Source organism: Parus major, chromosome 8, assembly GCF_001522545.3.
Source record: "Parus major isolate Abel chromosome 8, Parus_major1.1, whole genome shotgun sequence".
Taxonomy (NCBI): Eukaryota; Metazoa; Chordata; class Aves; order Passeriformes; family Paridae; genus Parus; species Parus major.
The window spans coordinates 26,613,320-26,630,029 of NC_031777.1; the positions used below are offsets into that span (position 1 = coordinate 26,613,320).

At 39.5% G+C, this 16,710-nt stretch overlaps 1 protein-coding gene across 5 annotated transcripts in view; it reads right to left on the bottom strand.

Annotated features, from left to right (window-relative positions):
* The window catches only part of USP24 (ubiquitin specific peptidase 24), a 48,767-nt gene that overhangs the window by 9,799 nt on the left and 22,258 nt on the right, over positions 1–16,710 (bottom strand). For all 5 annotated transcript variants that reach the window (XR_004498453.1, XM_033516296.1, XM_033516295.1 and 2 more), the window contains 26 exons: positions 15,269–15,366; positions 14,429–14,524; positions 14,055–14,283; positions 13,041–13,200; positions 12,601–12,756; positions 11,983–12,053; positions 11,100–11,260; positions 10,637–10,698; positions 10,086–10,277; positions 9,718–9,835; positions 8,299–8,443; positions 7,479–7,598; positions 7,124–7,249; positions 6,816–6,914; positions 6,523–6,605; positions 6,174–6,315; positions 5,714–5,833; positions 5,099–5,319; positions 4,552–4,676; positions 3,846–3,987; positions 3,400–3,550; positions 2,282–2,377; positions 1,556–1,659; positions 1,358–1,471; positions 539–635; positions 261–377 (listed from right to left, as the gene is read on the bottom strand). Coding sequence is in view for 4 of the 5 variants with exons in the window: in XM_033516296.1 (XP_033372187.1) it covers positions 261–377; positions 539–635; positions 1,358–1,471; positions 1,556–1,659; positions 2,282–2,377; positions 3,400–3,550; positions 3,846–3,987; positions 4,552–4,676; positions 5,099–5,319; positions 5,714–5,833; positions 6,174–6,315; positions 6,523–6,605; positions 6,816–6,914; positions 7,124–7,249; positions 7,479–7,598; positions 8,299–8,443; positions 9,718–9,835; positions 10,086–10,277; positions 10,637–10,698; positions 11,100–11,260; positions 11,983–12,053; positions 12,601–12,756; positions 13,041–13,200; positions 14,055–14,283; positions 14,429–14,524; positions 15,269–15,366 (3,345 nt within the window). In the remaining variant the exon portion in view is untranslated. The remainder of the gene's footprint in view (positions 1–260; positions 378–538; positions 636–1,357; positions 1,472–1,555; positions 1,660–2,281; positions 2,378–3,399; positions 3,551–3,845; positions 3,988–4,551; positions 4,677–5,098; positions 5,320–5,713; positions 5,834–6,173; positions 6,316–6,522; positions 6,606–6,815; positions 6,915–7,123; positions 7,250–7,478; positions 7,599–8,298; positions 8,444–9,717; positions 9,836–10,085; positions 10,278–10,636; positions 10,699–11,099; positions 11,261–11,982; positions 12,054–12,600; positions 12,757–13,040; positions 13,201–14,054; positions 14,284–14,428; positions 14,525–15,268; positions 15,367–16,710) is intronic.

The window sequence follows — 16,710 nt, forward strand, 5'->3', positions numbered from 1 at the left end:
CCTTCAAAACAGACAACCAAAATTCAGACACTGTAAATTACATCTTCCATTGGTATACTTTGCTGGTAGATTTTTGTGTGATTTTTATCCTAATCCATTATTCAAAGCCATTTATTTAAAAAACAAAACAAACCTGATTACTCCTAATAAAAGTTCAGAATTTCACTGTGCTGCAAACTCTTCTATGGATAAGGATCACTAGCTGCTTTATCACTGCCTTTTCAAATTTAAATAGCCATGAGAAAACAATGTTTTCTTACCTTCTGTACAAAGTTATTGAATAGCAAAAAGTACTGAGCACAGTTTTTACAGTTTTCAGGTACATCTTTATCCAGCAGAGCAAGTAGCACCTCCAGTAACTGATGTAGAGTTTTTAACTGTGAAAACATAAAAAAAATTGAACGTAAAGAGCTGTCTACTGCTTAAAAACCCAAAGTGTTTCAAATCCCTCCTGGGCAGGAAGAGATGAGCATTAACCTATTCTAGAAATGAAGAGCTACAACCAGGAGATGTTTGGAGAGGGGTGACACTCACTGACCTTCTCCTGATAAAGCAAGGCACTGTCGAGGGTTTTTTCAAGGATAGTGGCCACAGCAACTCGCACCTCCCTCACGCTGCATTCCAGGAGGAAAGTCCTGGAAGAGAAAAGGTGAAGCTGCAAAAAGAACTGGAATCAACATGTACACACAGCTGCTATGATTCAATGTGGGGTTTAGTATTGATTATTTTAATAGTCCAGGTACATTTTGTATTGTAGCTCTGTGAGTAAGCTTTAACATTCACACACTCCTGCTTGTAGTGAGGCCTATAATATCCCTATTACTCCATTCATAGCTCTCATAGGATGCTGTTTTTCAATGCAAATTTAAAGATACCATTTTCTTTACACTGACACACTTCTTTCAGCATGTCAGATCTCCAATAATTTGTTTTCAAAGCACCTATTAGCTAATCCTTAGCTTGGCAAGAAGAAAATGTTTCCAGTTTATCTGTGATCTTTGTCAGGTAAGTATTTAACTTACCTTACCCCAAACATTTTCACCATGTTCTGCTTTCCTACCACTTGTAGGGCTGACCACACAAACTTAAAACACATTCCAAGTCCCTTCACTGAATTTATCTCCTGCATTCTCCTCCATGCACATTGTGCTATCTAACTTGATTTTCAACATTCTCAGAAAGCTGCACAGAGAAAATACTAGAAATTAAACTCCAAGTTATTATCTAAAGTGTCTGTTTAAATAATGTGCACAGTCAACTCTTTGGGAATACATCAGTATAGTCCAGATGATGTTAAGAGAAAGCTTTATGTACACATGAGACACAAAACACCCCAGACAGAATTACCAGGACTTACTTTACAAGCTCCCGGCCCTCTGGCCCAACGAAATACTCAACCAACCACTGACAAGCATCAATGCTTTTGGAGAGCAGTGCATCTATGGTGGCAATCCATTCTTCTGTATCAGCCCTTCAACAAAACAGGGACAACTATCAGTAATCCAGGAGGAAAAAACACCTCTCAAAACTAAACTGTGTTTCTTGTTTGCATTACCTGAGTTTCTTCTTGGTTCGGAGATAAGTTTGGAAGAGGAATTGGACTGCCAGCTGTAAGCTCACCTTTGCCATGCAGGGATAATAGGGATGCTTTACCTTAGTCTGAAAGAAATATCAAATTTACTCCAGAGCAGAAGGATGCCTGCAGCACACATGCTGTCTCTTAAACACATCAATGTGTTCTATCCAAGTTATTTGCTTCACTTGGAAAAAACAAACCACAGCATTTTTCTGTGTTAAGTCTCCAGTGCTGACTGTGCTACTATATAAATGTGCTAAAACAGGAGCAAACTTGCTGTAAGACCAACTAGATCCATGGATTTTAAACATTTAATAAATTCTGTTTGTTTATGACTCCATTTAGAAAAACTTAATTAAGAAAATATTACCAATTAAAACTCTATTAGCTCTGAGGCAACTAACACCAGCTTTTGGACCTTCCATATTGAGAGGGATTTCTGTCCCTCTTGAGCTCAGTTTGCATCATTATAAAAGGTGTGGTTTATTAAATAAATTTTACTGGGGCAAAAAGAGGCTGGAGTTTGCTTTGAGACAGATGTTGTCATCAGCACCAAAAATTACTGGAGATAAGGAATAGCTCGTGTGGAAAAGCAAAATCATGTCAGCTCTCTCTTCCAGTTTTCTTGGTTTGACCCAAATAGCTTTTGTGGCCATTTTTCCCAACATACTTTGAACACTCCAAGATTAAAATCCAGGTACTTACAGCATTCAGGGAAGCTAATGACAGAACAAAACTGAAGTAGTCACTACTGTATACATCTCTGTTCTTCATAAATTTCAAGTTTTCATCTCTCACCATCTATAAAAGAAGGCAAAAAAAAGTTAAAAATGTTGTCAAAATACATTTCTCTAACAACAACTTCATCTTTTATGTAAATGTGTGGTGTTTAAAAATCAGTGTCAAACTTACTCTGTTTCCTTCTGAATCACAACTTCAGCAGAGGGAAAAATACATATAGGAGAAGATTTGGTATAAAACCAGTGATTTTCTTTCAAAGATATTACAAAACAATAGATGAGGGACTTAATCATTTGGCCATTAAGGGAGAAAAGGAAGAAATTGCAGGTAACTTCTATTTTTCACTTTTTTTAAATGAAGAAGCCAAGAGAACACCTCTCAAAGCAGAAAGGCTTGCCTACAAATTTAGGTGCAGACAGCAAGGAGACCTGGTGTAATTACAAGCTGTAGCCACAATAAGGTATTTAAATGCCAAGCCCTTCTTTTTTCAAATGAGATTTTGTTGAAAGACTCTCAATAAATTGGAGCCATGTTCTGTTCATTGTAATGATATAATCCCAGATAGAAGAATGCCCAAAGTGACTGTTAATGCCCTGAAACAGCCCATGGGGAGGGCCAGAGAGAGCCTGCAGAGTTTATTCTCCCTGTGTGTGTGATGCAAGCTCTCTTCACTGCTTCTCCTCTTTCTACATTCTCGTGAACTCAAGAACTTGAGGATCACTGTAATTTGCCATCATCTCCATTACTCCTCAAGTGTACTCCAAATGAAGCACCTTCTCTGCTGTTGTTTCTCCCTTCCCTGCATGCTGACTGCTGCCAGATCTCATGTTTGATTCATCTGCCTGCAGTTTCTTCAAAGCAAAGAACTGATGGGCCAATTTTGTGAGAAGGTACAGCAAAACTTACAATAACATATCACTAAACAGCTGCTTAGTAACTTTATGTCAGAATCCAGAACTCCTTTCTAGTTTTACTACAAGGGAATTACTTCAAGGTAACCTTTAAAAGTGACTGTGTTTCTTTCACTACGTGCTCAAATTTTACAGGGGCAGAATTTAGTTGCCACTTTCAGGGTGCTCTACCTGATAAATCCTCACAGGCATTTTCTCTACAAAGAGTCCCTTTTTTTCTCCTTTTCGAACCAGCTTAGTCAAGATGGAGAGACGGTCACTGTTGGGCCTGTGAGGTCGAGGTGATGATTGGGGTGAAATTTCTGGTGAAGAGGGAGCAGATCTGAAATATAAACAAGCTGAAGGTGAATAAAGAAATCCTACAACAAATCTACAGTTTAGGTATAAAATACCAGTGCAGCCAGGGTGATCTTAAGGCAATTTTGATGACAGCAGGCTGTCAGTCAGCTGGAACTTGTTGCAATACCAGTAGTGAACAAGCAGCTTAAAAACCCACCCCAATCAACAGAAGGGTGAATACATTGCTTTGCTGGACAGGAAATATACAACTTTTAGCTGTGGAGAGAATCCTAGGTATCAATATGAGAGAAACCTTTATGGATACAAGAGGAACTCACAAGGACAGGTCCTCAGCTTCCTGCCTCACGACACTGACTCGGCTTTTCTTTGGTAGGACAGGAGAGTTCTGGTCGGACACTCTCTGGTAGAACAGCATGTAGGCATTCCAGTAGCGCCGGCGCACGTCGGGGTAGGGGTTTGCTGTGGGGAAAAAAGGCAGCCCATGAAGGCCCTTGAAGGGTTAGTACCTTTCCCATTCCCATATGGAAGCAAAACTGGGGGTACCAGTAATGTGAGTGGCAGTGGTGTAAGCCTATCAGATCAAAACATCAATCTGTGCCATTGGTTAAAACTGTCTGAATTATGAAACAGGTGAATATTGGAAAGGTACTTGGACTAAAATCCTTAAAGGATTGAAAAGTTCAACACTATGATGCCACACAGTGTTCTATGAAGTCATTCTCACTAGCCTAAAATAAGGGGTGTTTTATGTTTGGTTGGGTTTTTTTTTAAACTGTATTAACAAGGTGCCATTTTGCTTTTCAGTCTCTGCTATTAAGTCTACGAAGTGCTGGATAGCAGTGAATATGGCTCAATTGATATTAGGCCATACACAAGCTGTCCTGTCCTTCAGTAAAGGGAAGGCTTTAGGGAAACAATGCCTATCAGCCCAAGTAACTCAAAGTGCCTATAATGGACTAAGCTCTACTGTTACTGAAATCAGTATGAAATATGAAGCTACTGTAAAATCAGTCTTCTGCTTACATTGATCGTAGACTTTAGGTCTATACTCTCCACCAAAACATTCATATTCCAGGGTTTCATCAGTCAAATCAAATTCTTCAACAACAGTGTCATTAAATTTGTACCACTTTCCTTTTCCACATCCTCTGTGATCAAAACACAACAGAAACACAACAGAAACAAAGTTACTTGATTGTCTCAGTAAAAAACAAACCACCCTGAATGGCCCAGAAGCGAGGAGCCTGAACTCGTATTTGTTTTGACAGTAAGAAGAAAGCTTAGTTCAATCCATGTCAAAGTAGCATTTTAAAAATGATTAAAGCTATGAGAAGCACATCACTTACAACTCTGTATCACAGAAGCCCTCAAACTGCAATACAAAGTGCATAAGAATTAATGGGAATTTTACTCTATGATGTCCCATATCCCTGTGTCATTGCCTCATGACAGCTGTTGAGAAAGGGAAGAGTGGTTCCAGTAGAGCCCTGGATGGCTCCATGCACCTTCCCAGAAGAAGAAGCCTTTAGACAGCTCTCAAACCTCCCCCACGAACCTTCTTGCCCTTTACCTCCTGTCCTTGATGAAGGAGTAGTAGTGCCCTGCGTGAGCCTGGCCACTGTGGACAATCACACCAACCAGCTCGTAGTTTTCTGTTGGGGCCACTTTCTTCCTCGGGGAGCCTCCTCCTCCCTGGTCTGTGCTCCTGCCGTTTTCCCCCACTTCTGAGGACGAGTCCTGACGAGCCATCCCCGACACAGTGTAAGGTTCCATGTTCAGCATCCAGGGAAACTGTTTGAAGAGATATTTTGGGTTAATTAAGACACTGTAGTGTGTACACTCTTTGTGTAATTTTATGAGAATGGTATCAATACTTCCCACATTGGGAACACCAAAGGAAAATATGGAACTTCAACTTCTTATGCTTATTCCACAGATGTTAGATGATAAACTCACTAAGGAGGTTTTTTGCCTTGCTTTCTGAAAGGACCCTGAGAATGCTGCAAACAAGGAAAGCTCTAAGGAAAACCACTTATTTTCTGTAGCACTACCATGTTATAAGTGTACCACACACTCAAAATCCCTGCATCAAAACGTGGGGAAAAGAAGGAAAAATGAATAGGAAGAATGAGAGTCCACTACACAAAGTAGCTGGGGAAGGCACCATAAAGAAAAGTTTTCTTACCCTTATTTGTTCATCGTATTTAATGGAACGGCCACTCTCCCAGTCAAAGCCAAACCTCATCAGGTGAATCACCAGCAGGCTTGGTAAGACCTTAATGCAGGTACGCTTCACTGTAGTTCTCTTGAAAAGAAACAAGAATATCACCTCTATCTGATACCCCAGGCAATCTGCAGCATCCTTCTAGAGATTCACAGGGCAAATCCAGCCATGGGAAGCAGGATGTCCATAGGATGACTGGGATACATCTCAGCATCTTACACAAAACTTTACCATCCTGCCATCCCTCTGAATTTTTAGTTTACAACATGAGTTACAGGCATTGAACCTTTTGTCTTCAATGCAGCAAGAGTGAGCAGCATCTAAGCATGGTTCCCATGTAATGTAATTACATTACCATGTAATGCTTAGAAAACATCAAACTGCACATGAATCTTCTTTCACAAAAATTAAGGATCAATACCTTTTCTTCACACTTTTCACAGTAGTAGGCATTGCTCCCTTCCAGAACCTCTCCTCTAACAAACTGATCCAGTGATATTTCCAAGCTTTGACATGAAGTCACACCAAGGTTGAGAGCCATGAAGGCTTCCTCACGTTCATACCTAAATTCAAGAAGAAAAACATATTAGGACCTACCCAACTGGCAGGAACAAGACATATGTTTCAAAAAGAATACTGCATTTGCCCTGCAGCTATCAAACCTGTGATGCTCACAGGGGTTTTTATCTACTTTCTAGTGCTTTGTCCTACATATTTTAATATTCTGGGAGCACATAACTTGGTAACTGATGCATTAAATGTGACATTACCTGTGAGGACAGTCCTTGCAGATCTTCTGATCAGAGAAGATTCCTTGAAAAGTATTCTTAAATATTTGGTCTCTTCCTATTTTCTGTTGGAGATGTAAAGTTAGACATCAGTTGGATATATTGCAGGGTGGAGGACCAAGAAACAGTTGGAATTTTAAACTCCTGAATACTGTGCAGATTATAAAATAACCCAAATGACTCTCTGCCTTCTTTTCTAATGATCAAAGCAAAAAGAGAAAAAAGGTACCAAGGATATGCATATGAACCAGAAAGGAAATTGCTGAGGTTTTTACCTTGAGGTATTCATCCATTTGATCTATTAGACTGGTGAAGAATTCATAAGCATCCTGTTGCTCTCTAACATAAAGTTCCTTATTCCACATCTTGAAAATCTATATGAAATATAAATATATTTATATGCTAAAGTTGATTGTTTCATACATATATCGCTAAGAAAAGTAATTTTTATATAAATTGGTTATTTCAACATGTTTTGATTTTTTGAATTAGAACTTTATAAGGTCTGCAAGTAGAAAAGGCTGAATAAATGATTACTTTTTAAGCAGAAAAACTACAGATTCTAAACAAAAAGATGCAATACCTTCCAAAAGTTCTCAGGTACATAATACTGAAGCTTGCTTTCCATCAAATGACCAAAAAGAGATTGAACTTGATAGAACACATTGTCATCAGGATTGTCTGTATCATCATCAATGGAAAGCAAGGCCTGGAAGGAAATAAATGACCTTATTAAAATGGTTTTTGGAAAAATCATTACTGTAAGATGTAATGGCACACAGCACTACAACTTAAAAATTTGTGTATTTATTGTGCATATTCATACATACACAGTTGTCTTTTTATTTTACAATTTATTTACAAATGGTGCTAGGATGAAGTGGTTCAAGTGAAAGTAATTCCAAAAAGAGGACTTCACTGGATGCTGAACTAATTACCTCTGGGAGACCAGGCTGCATATAGAGCTGCTGGAAAACAGCATTCATGTAACAAGTAGCACCACCATTCTTCAGTCCCACAAATCCAGAAATGGAGCGACTGTCCACTGGTGGAAGGTACTAGAATGACAAATACATTTTTTGTCTCAATAACTTATAAAAAGCACAAGGCTCCAACAACATTCTATAGCTTTTATAACCACCTTTATATTGTGGAATCACAGAATGGTTTGAGTTGGAGGGGACCTTAATCCAGTTCCTGTCATGGGCAAGGACAGCTTCCACTATCCCAGGTTGTTCCAAGCTCTGTCCAGTTTGGCCTTGGACACTTCCAAGGATGGGGCAGACACAGCTTCTCTGGGTAACCTGTGCCAGGCCCTCACCACCCTCACAGGGAAGTGTTTCTTCCTAATATGTCACCTAAAACTACTTACTTTCAGTTTGAAATTACTCCCCCTCATATATGAGCTGTTAATAACAATTTAATGGGGAGCCAGGGATATAAATTCTGAAAAACTGCAAGATGACTGTATGCAATCATTTAAATATTTAACACATTGTACAACACTGTTGAAAACAACCTAAAATGTAATAATTAAATTTGTGACATTGAGGAAATATTTCTTCCTTACTCAGATAATAAAAAACACACTGGAGTATCTCCTTCTGAGGAAGATCAAATATATTTGCATTTACCCTTAGCTGCATTGTGTCATTTTAAATTGAAGACCATGGAAATCTCATGAATGAATCAACAAAGTAAGCCATGCACAGCACTCCAAATCATGCTAAAACAAATAAAAAAAGGCTTCTTGCTTACATCAAACTCCTTGGTGAGTGCAGGGTCACACTGGTGGTGCATAGAAAGCAGCTCCTTTGTAATAAGCTGGAGATTGGAGGGTGAGCTATCAGCCAGCATTACCAGCACTTCATAAGCAGCTAATCTGCTGTCTGCAGTACTGCACCTGGAAAGAAAACCACACCTCAGATCTACTGGCTAGATGACTCAATTATTTCTAATTCCAGAAAGCTGTATTACTCAGAACAAGCAACAATGTTCTAAAGAACACTTGGAGTGATTAAACACTCCTGAGGGACTGCAGAGTGCTATTCTTTTCTTTTTTTTTTCTTTCTTGGGGTAGGAGAATGGGGAAGAATCCAGTGAGAAGAGTGGCAAGAGGAATACTCCTTTAAACAAGCCTTCTTCACTGACAGGGATACACTTACTAACATTCAGAAGCAAGGAAAAGGAGGAGAAAGAACCAGAAGAGACACAGAATTGGTTGCATGTCTGACGACAAACAGACAGATACTCTCCACCATATAACACTGATGGAGACAAAATGACTTTTTTACAGGGAGGGAAGCTTGGGAAGAGCTAGACCAGACAACACCTTCCCAACTCAGCTCTTTTTCAGTGGTCGTTCAACACAGCAGCCCTTTCTTCTGAAGGCCAAAGAAAAGGCTTTATTTACTTTAGGTAAACAAAAGAGCAAGCTTGGGATGAACTGCATTGGAGCAAAGCTGGAGCAAAACACTAAAGTTAATTAAGTCTCATTCATTTCAGGGCTGTTAAATGCCACTGGAACCTTCTTTTGGGTTTGTGGAAAGGCAGTGAGGATCTGCATGACCTAACACCTACTACTACCAAACAACCCAGCTGCATTAGGTCAGAGCTCCACATGAGCTAATTTACCCCTTCAGACACTGTATGGCCATAAGAGCTGTGACAGGAAAGAGAAACCCCCCTCTTTTTTCTCCAGTTGATCTATTCTAGGCTGTATCAGCTTTCTCAGGTGCAAGGTGTTTGGTGTTAGATTTTTAAAAAATAGGTAGAGAGAAGGGAAAAAGAAAGTAGTGGTACTTTTGAGATTCTCCTTTACAAGGAGCTTGGTAATTTAATTTCCTGCTCATGCTCCAATTTAGCCAACTCCCCAAGCAGTAAGGAGCTAAAGGAATATTCTTTGGACTCATGAAATCAGCACTTGGTTGTGCTTGAAGTTCATCATTGATCTAACAAAGCCCAGACTTTGAAGTACAGAAACACAAGGATATTGGATCACACAAAAACATATAAAATGCTCTTTGGGCATTTGTGTAGGAAGTGTAGAAAATGGAGAAATGCTTCACCACTGGTATTAAATCCTACTGTCTGTAAGATTTAATACTGACATTTGCATTCATGACATTCAAGACAAAATTCAACATAAAAAAAAATAAAAATAAAAATAATTTTTACTTTGGATGGAAGTCTTGCTGACTGATTGCAGCACTGCCTGCTGGGGAATGGCTGTTCAGAATAATCCTGGATGCTCGGAACAGGAAATCATCCAACAACGGCTTAATCAAAGATGAACCTGAAACACAGCAATCCACATCTACTGTTAAATACTCACATTATCACTGCAAATGCCAAAAAGGTGTTTCATGAAAACAAAATCACTTCATAGCACCACAACAACAAATGTTTTAACAAATATTAAAGGTACTGCCAAAATCAGTCCTTATAGCTTGGTATCAGTTCTCCTGATGTCTTCACATGACTGTTTAGTCATGTGTCAATGCAGAACACACACCAGTCTGGTCAATTTAAAGAGGAATACTCACCAACCATTTCCTTCTCTGCCCCACAGAGTGAAAGGAGAGTCTTGATGAGCCTCAGGTGTCCTGCTAACAGGATGTTATCAGCCTCACTAGTCTCACACTCTGCTGTTCGGTTGGGTTCGAAATTGTCCAGCCAAGTGATCTCATCCTCTAACATGGCAGCTGGGCTTATCTTCAGCTGCTCCATTTCTGATGCTGCAAGGAAAAAAAAAAAATAGAGGAAGTCAGTAAAAATTAGCAGCTTTGGAAATGTAGAATATAAATACAGAGAATTTTAAACAGTTTGGTAATGGTCTAGTTCTGCCCCCATGTGTATGGAGTAAACCTTCCACCAAGGAACTCAGTCCACTTTCCAGAAGGAATGAGCTGCCCTGCAGCTACCCAATGCCAAGAACAGACCATGCCAGGCACTAGCACAGGACACTGGCAGGACACTCTGAGTTCAAGGTGTAGCAACCCCTTTCTGCAGCTAATTCTACATCTTTTCTACAGGAGGAAGATAAGCTTGGATGCTGCCATCAGAATGACTGGATCAGGTGTCTGCACATACTTACATGTCAGGTCATCCAGTAATTGGCATCTCAGGTCAAAATATTCTGTACACTGGGACAAAAGTCTGAAAGAGATATACACAGAGGAAAAGTAAAGTTAAAATAATAAGCTTTTCTCTAACCAGTTGTCTTTAAAGTCTGTGTGCTCTGTCCATCTAACCCAAAGCAGCATAATTATCTAGGTGTGCTTCTGCATACTACATTCCTTCCCAACAGCTGCTTCTGCATGTTAGGAATCATATTTAATCCTCATTTCTTCCCTCACCTCATAGCAATTCTAGTTAGTTATCACTGGACAATAAAACAACAACATGCTTTAACTTCTCACTTACTCCTTTAGAAATTGCAGGATATCTACTTCCAACACTTGCCAAGTGCTAATCTCTTTTTCCTCAGAGCTCCCACAGTGCTGCTCATTTCCAAATGTGTCAGATTTGCTCCCTCAATAAACACACATGTGACTTACCTCTGGTTGATTCCTCTCATGATGCTGGTTGGTGACCAAAGAGGCAGCTGGGCCCCAAGAACAACGCTCAGGAGGAACTGGTTTGGCTTTTGAACATCTGGGTGAGCTGATGTGTCTGTCTGGCTAAGGGTGTACAACTGGTCACAGGCAACGCGACGAATCTGGAACAGTGACATTGACATTGTCAAGCACCAGCAGCTACTCAAAGGTTCCAGAAATCCCCACACTCCTGTTATGTTAGAAATCTAACAGGAAAAATGGACAATGCAATGGTGCAAACCAGCTCTGCACCCACCAGCCAGGGTTTTTAGAAATTTAACAAACCCTGTTTATCCCTGAGTGAAAACCTCTGATAAACACAAATTATAAATACAGATAAAGGGGAAAGATGCAATGACTTCATGCAAAATAGATGATAAATCATGTATCATGAAATTAAGTAAGCATAAAAGTCAATAGATTTTAGAATATCCATGATAATCTTAAATCAAAAAGAATGAATTTTAGGAGGGTTCTGACACTTGGAATAAATATTCATAAGTATTTATTAAATTTTACCCAAAGTTGCTTGAAACTTTTCCTGAAGTACTAATTTTACAGAATTTGTGTCACCAAAATGAGACTATTTTCTTTAGACTAGTCACAGCACAGTCCTGTGCATCTCATGGATGAAACAAGCCTAGAAAGTGTAATACTACAGCATTTTCTATCAACCCCTCACCAGACACTGGAATTACTAACAATTATACAAAGTTTATTTATTCAAATACTAATCAGTGGGAATACCTGCAATGAACAATTTTATGTTCAGACCATATGAAATTATCAAAACATACACATTTCAGAAGGAGAATTTAGAAAGTTTTCAGAGGAAGACCCTCACCTCAGCACTTGGTGATCCAAGCAGAATATCAATGATGAAATCAGCAACACAAGGCAAATTGTAAAAAGATCCTGGAACAGAAAAGTACCAGGTTATCTTATTAAAAATAATATTTTAAAGTAAGTCAGTTACAGTCTTGCATTAAAATACCACAGGACCTAGAGGACATCAATACAAAAAAGCAGTAAAGGCTATTTCTTGATCTCCTTCCCTCACCAGGGAGTGCCACCATGATATAACAGCATTTTCCTTGCCTTCCTGCACCACCAGTGTTTACACTTCCTGTACACAAAGACTCAAGTACTAAACAGGAGCTATGCAAACAGCAGCACTTACAAAATTACAGACTTCAAAGACAGTGCAAATATTTATATTTTGGCAGTAAGTCAGCTTTCCCAAAACATTTCCAACCAAGGCATAGCACTACATGCCTTATTTCAGCTCTGGAAGAAAAAAAATCCCTGTAATTTTAAATGAAATGTGTTTTTAGCTTGAGCTGTCTCAGCTAACAAAGCTACAAATTTCTCATTATTTTGTTTTTAAGTTTACTATATCCAAAAGCCTCCTCCCACCTGGCTTATACTCCAAGTAGTGAATAATCCAATTTTTTTTCCATACCTAGCTGCTGACTACGTAGCTGAAGGCAGGTTACTAAGAGAGACAAGGCTTCCCCAGCAATGAGAGCATCTTTGGTGGACACAGACTGCTGCCTGACACAGATCCCAGCGTGCAGTGCCGTGGGCTCCCCTTCGCTCCCCGAGCTGCAGTTACTTCCTGCATTAAAAAAATACAAAAAAAAACAAGTGCTGTAATTTATTAAATTTTACTCAGATGTTTTCAGCTTTTGGTTAGTTCTCTGCAATTGAAAAACTTCTCTGAATGCCTGATGAATGTACATAAATTTGCTCAGATTTTTTGTAATTTAATTATATAATGTCCCAAGCTGGAGGAGATCCAAGAGGATGAGCATCCAATGAATTCAGTTTCAAGCTCCTAAAGTGTTCAGTTAAGATTAAACCAAATGCTTTTAGATTGGTTTAGGGACACATTTAACCCACCTGAGCTGCTAAGTCTGTTTCTAATCCCAGCAGGGAAGAGAGTGTTGCTCTCTTTGATGGGCTGACTGCTTCCCACGAGGTCCAGGCGTCCTGCAGCAGCAGCCCACGAGAGGCGCATGAAACAAGCCACTGTGGAGGTGAAATCGTTCACCTCCATGGTCTGGAGAACAAGAAACAGCACTTACTTCTGTGATATTCAACAATCTTTGTTAATCACAGGGATCAGAGGAATGTATCTTCTGGATTGTGTCAAACTGATATTTACATTTGTTTTCCCCTCTCTTCTCTACACAGGTTCAAGGATTCAAGAGTCTTTGCTCCCAATGAGAGATTGGTATTGCTATCTTAGGAGAAGCAATTAATTTTTTAATTCTCCACGAGGATACATACCCTTGTCACCTATCTGGAGGCAGACATGGTGATTTCAATTGTTCAATCCATTTGGGAAGCACTGCCCAACAACCTAACACAGCACACTTGTCACATTGACTATGGAGCTTCTGTCAACTGGACTCAATGGGTTTTCAAACAACATTTTTTTAAGGTAATGAAAATAAAATATTTCCTTTTTCTCCACAGTACCATCAAGCAAATTTAATTTTTAATGAGCAATTTGGAAAAAGCTAGTCCAATTCTTTTTAATTTAAAGTATCATGGATTATAAAGCCACAAGTTCAAGCAGGAACATTCTCCTTTCAATTCACAGGAAATTAACAAGAATAAGATCTTAAGAGTTAAGTGTGACTGAGGATAAACCACAAGTAAGATTTCTGTGTACATCTATTTCCTGTAAGCACTTTTGGGATACTGCTTCCCTTTGCAGTGCCAAAATAATTTATGAGAATATGTAAAAATTCAGATCAAGACTGGAAGAAACACTGATGGTCAAGATTTTCAGAGGCTTTTAAATGGAGCCAAGGCAAAAGCCTGTATGAAAGACAGATTGATTAAAAACCTCAGAGCTGTCATTGGAGATGACACTGCTACATCAAAACCATTAAAACACTTCCTTACTTGAATGGCAACTCTTGCAGCTGGGATGATTTCTTCTACCCTGATGGAGGATCTGTCAGACACGGAGAGCTGGCGGTAGGAGGACTTCTCAGGAGTTCCACAGATGGACATCTGCCTGCTCGCCTGCCGGCTCACGTTGCGGAACGGCCGCGAGGACAGAGCTTCCACCCCATCCTTAATGAAATCCTCATCCAGCAGCGTGGGCATTGTCTGGCCAACCAGCAAGAACCTAATTCACAGAGTAAAAACATCAGGCTTGGATTTGAACGCTCGCAGAGTGAATGAAACGGAACTCAAAGTACCAATTAATCTTAAATATTAAAAGCTAAAAGCCAAGGAAGCAGCACTTTCTCTAAGGAGAAGCAATTATGTACCTTGCAAGCTGCAGGCAGATGGAATAGACTCCTTGTCTTGTTTCATAGTCCACCTCTGATGGGATGGAATCTCTCTGCATCACATTCACCACCAAACTTAAAAACAAATCGATAAGACAGACTCCATTTGGAAATGTTTCACATTAGGAGAGCTGCAGTTAATTTGTCTCTATCTTTCCTTCCACCTATTCACTCAGCTGAGCCCCAGTTCAAACTCACTTCTTTGGAGGCCAACATCCTCATTTTCCCCTTTTATATCTACAGATGGAAGCTTTCTCCTCCTGCTGGAAAATGCTTCAGGATCTCTTGGGCAGAGGTGTGTCATGGATATAATTACTATGAGCAAAGTATACTTGATAAATCTCATACAATCAATATTATCAGGTCTTCCAAACCACTCAAAACTGTGCCTCAACTCTTATCTGAAGAGTGTGAATTTTCAAGACCATAAGTACAAATTTAATTTGGTTCCCACTGCATGACCTATACTTTGACTGCTTAAAATGTCCACTGGTGTCTACACAGCAGAGTGCAATGTACACACTTGCAAATTTGAATTGAAACACTTAAATGTCAGGAAACTATCCAAATATCAACTACTTTAGTACAAGCTACATTTCACAAGCTTATTTGTGCCTAACTTGATTTTGAGGTTTAACAACATGTACTCTGTTAAATATGAAAGCTACTGGCAGTGGTAAAACAGCCTTGGGTGGATTTTTTTCTCTGAAAAAGAAGCTGACAGGTGTATTAGTGTGGTACAGTGTGGAAATAGGAAACCACACACAACTGCTAACTAAATGAAGTGCTACAAATTGAGTCAAGGTTTTGAAACCTAACCTCAAACCTCCTGCTCTGAGGAAGTTTTCACAGAAAGACTTGGCACAGTTTCTTGCCATTTCATCATCTGCAGTTGGCATCAGCTTGGAGCTCAGCACCTACAATAAATAAATAAATAAGCAGATGTAAACTACCACCCCTCTCAGTGTTCTTCACCTGCTGAAGTGTGAAGGTGTAACAGCAAAAAATCCACTACAAACGAAGCAATTAATAATACACTTACATAAAACTGTAGCCAGTAAGAGAAATCTCATATATTCAAAAAATCTCAAATATTTAGGACAACTGTGGCAACTACAGATGTTTACTCTGAACCAAAGGGCATTTTGCTCTCACTGCAGTTTACATTTAAGGGAACAGATAAAGTACATGGAGTGTCATCTTCTGGTTCACTTGGTGCTTCTTAGGAGCCCAAATTCTTCTTGGTTCTGGATTTTCAGTTCACAGTATCCCATAAAGCACCCTACAGATGGCTTACTTATTGATTCACACCTTCTGAAATATAATTTCACTACTATTATTCTGGTGTTTCTTTGTAAAAGATGGCTCAGGTAATTCTAGAGGCCCTAAGAATATCACCACTCTATCATCCCTCCTGTTTTAAATCAGCACTGAACTTCAGAGTGCAAATACACTCAGAAACGTGGCCAGAAGGAAGTCTGTGGTCTCTGTGGGTCAGCTCTCATTTATGTTTATAATCTGTTTCACTTCACATAAAAAAATCCCCAAAACCCAAACAAACAAACCCACCAAAAAACCCCTGCAAAACCCCCAAAACCATCAACCAAACAAACCCTGGCCCCTCCCAAAATCCCAGAATTCCCTTGAAAAGTCTCCTTGGCATGTACAGCCAAGAGTGCTGCAAACAAAATACATCCCTTCCAGGTTCACAGATCAGAAGAATGTTTTACAGAATTCTAGGCATGAAATCTTATCACCCCCTGGACATCTGTAACATTCAATTTTGATTTCTTTCACATGTTCTGCAAATTTCCTCTGCACATTTTTTTCAGAAAGCTGCTAGGACTGGTTCCCATCTTTTCACCAGATCACCAGCTGAGGGGATAAAAGAGCACATATTCCTTTTCCTGAGAGAAACCATCTTCCAATTGAATTGACTGGCACTGAGGAAAAAGTCCACTCCTATAATCTACACATCTAATCCAATTTATTACTTCTCATCCCTTGCCAGAAAAGCAAGCAATTTATTGCTTGCCTTTATTATTTTCTCTGGCACAGAAGCAGCTGTCCCATCCTACTGCAATATAACCTGTCAGTTCAACAAGACACCCTAAACCATTTGCTTTGAGTTGTAGAACTTGTTAACAAATTCTGAAGACACAATCAAGTATCTTTCACTCCAGCTGCACAGGAAAGGGGGAATCCTAAGGCAGGAGTGTGATGACAGTGTAGGAAGATGAAGAGCTAACATTAGACTGTGG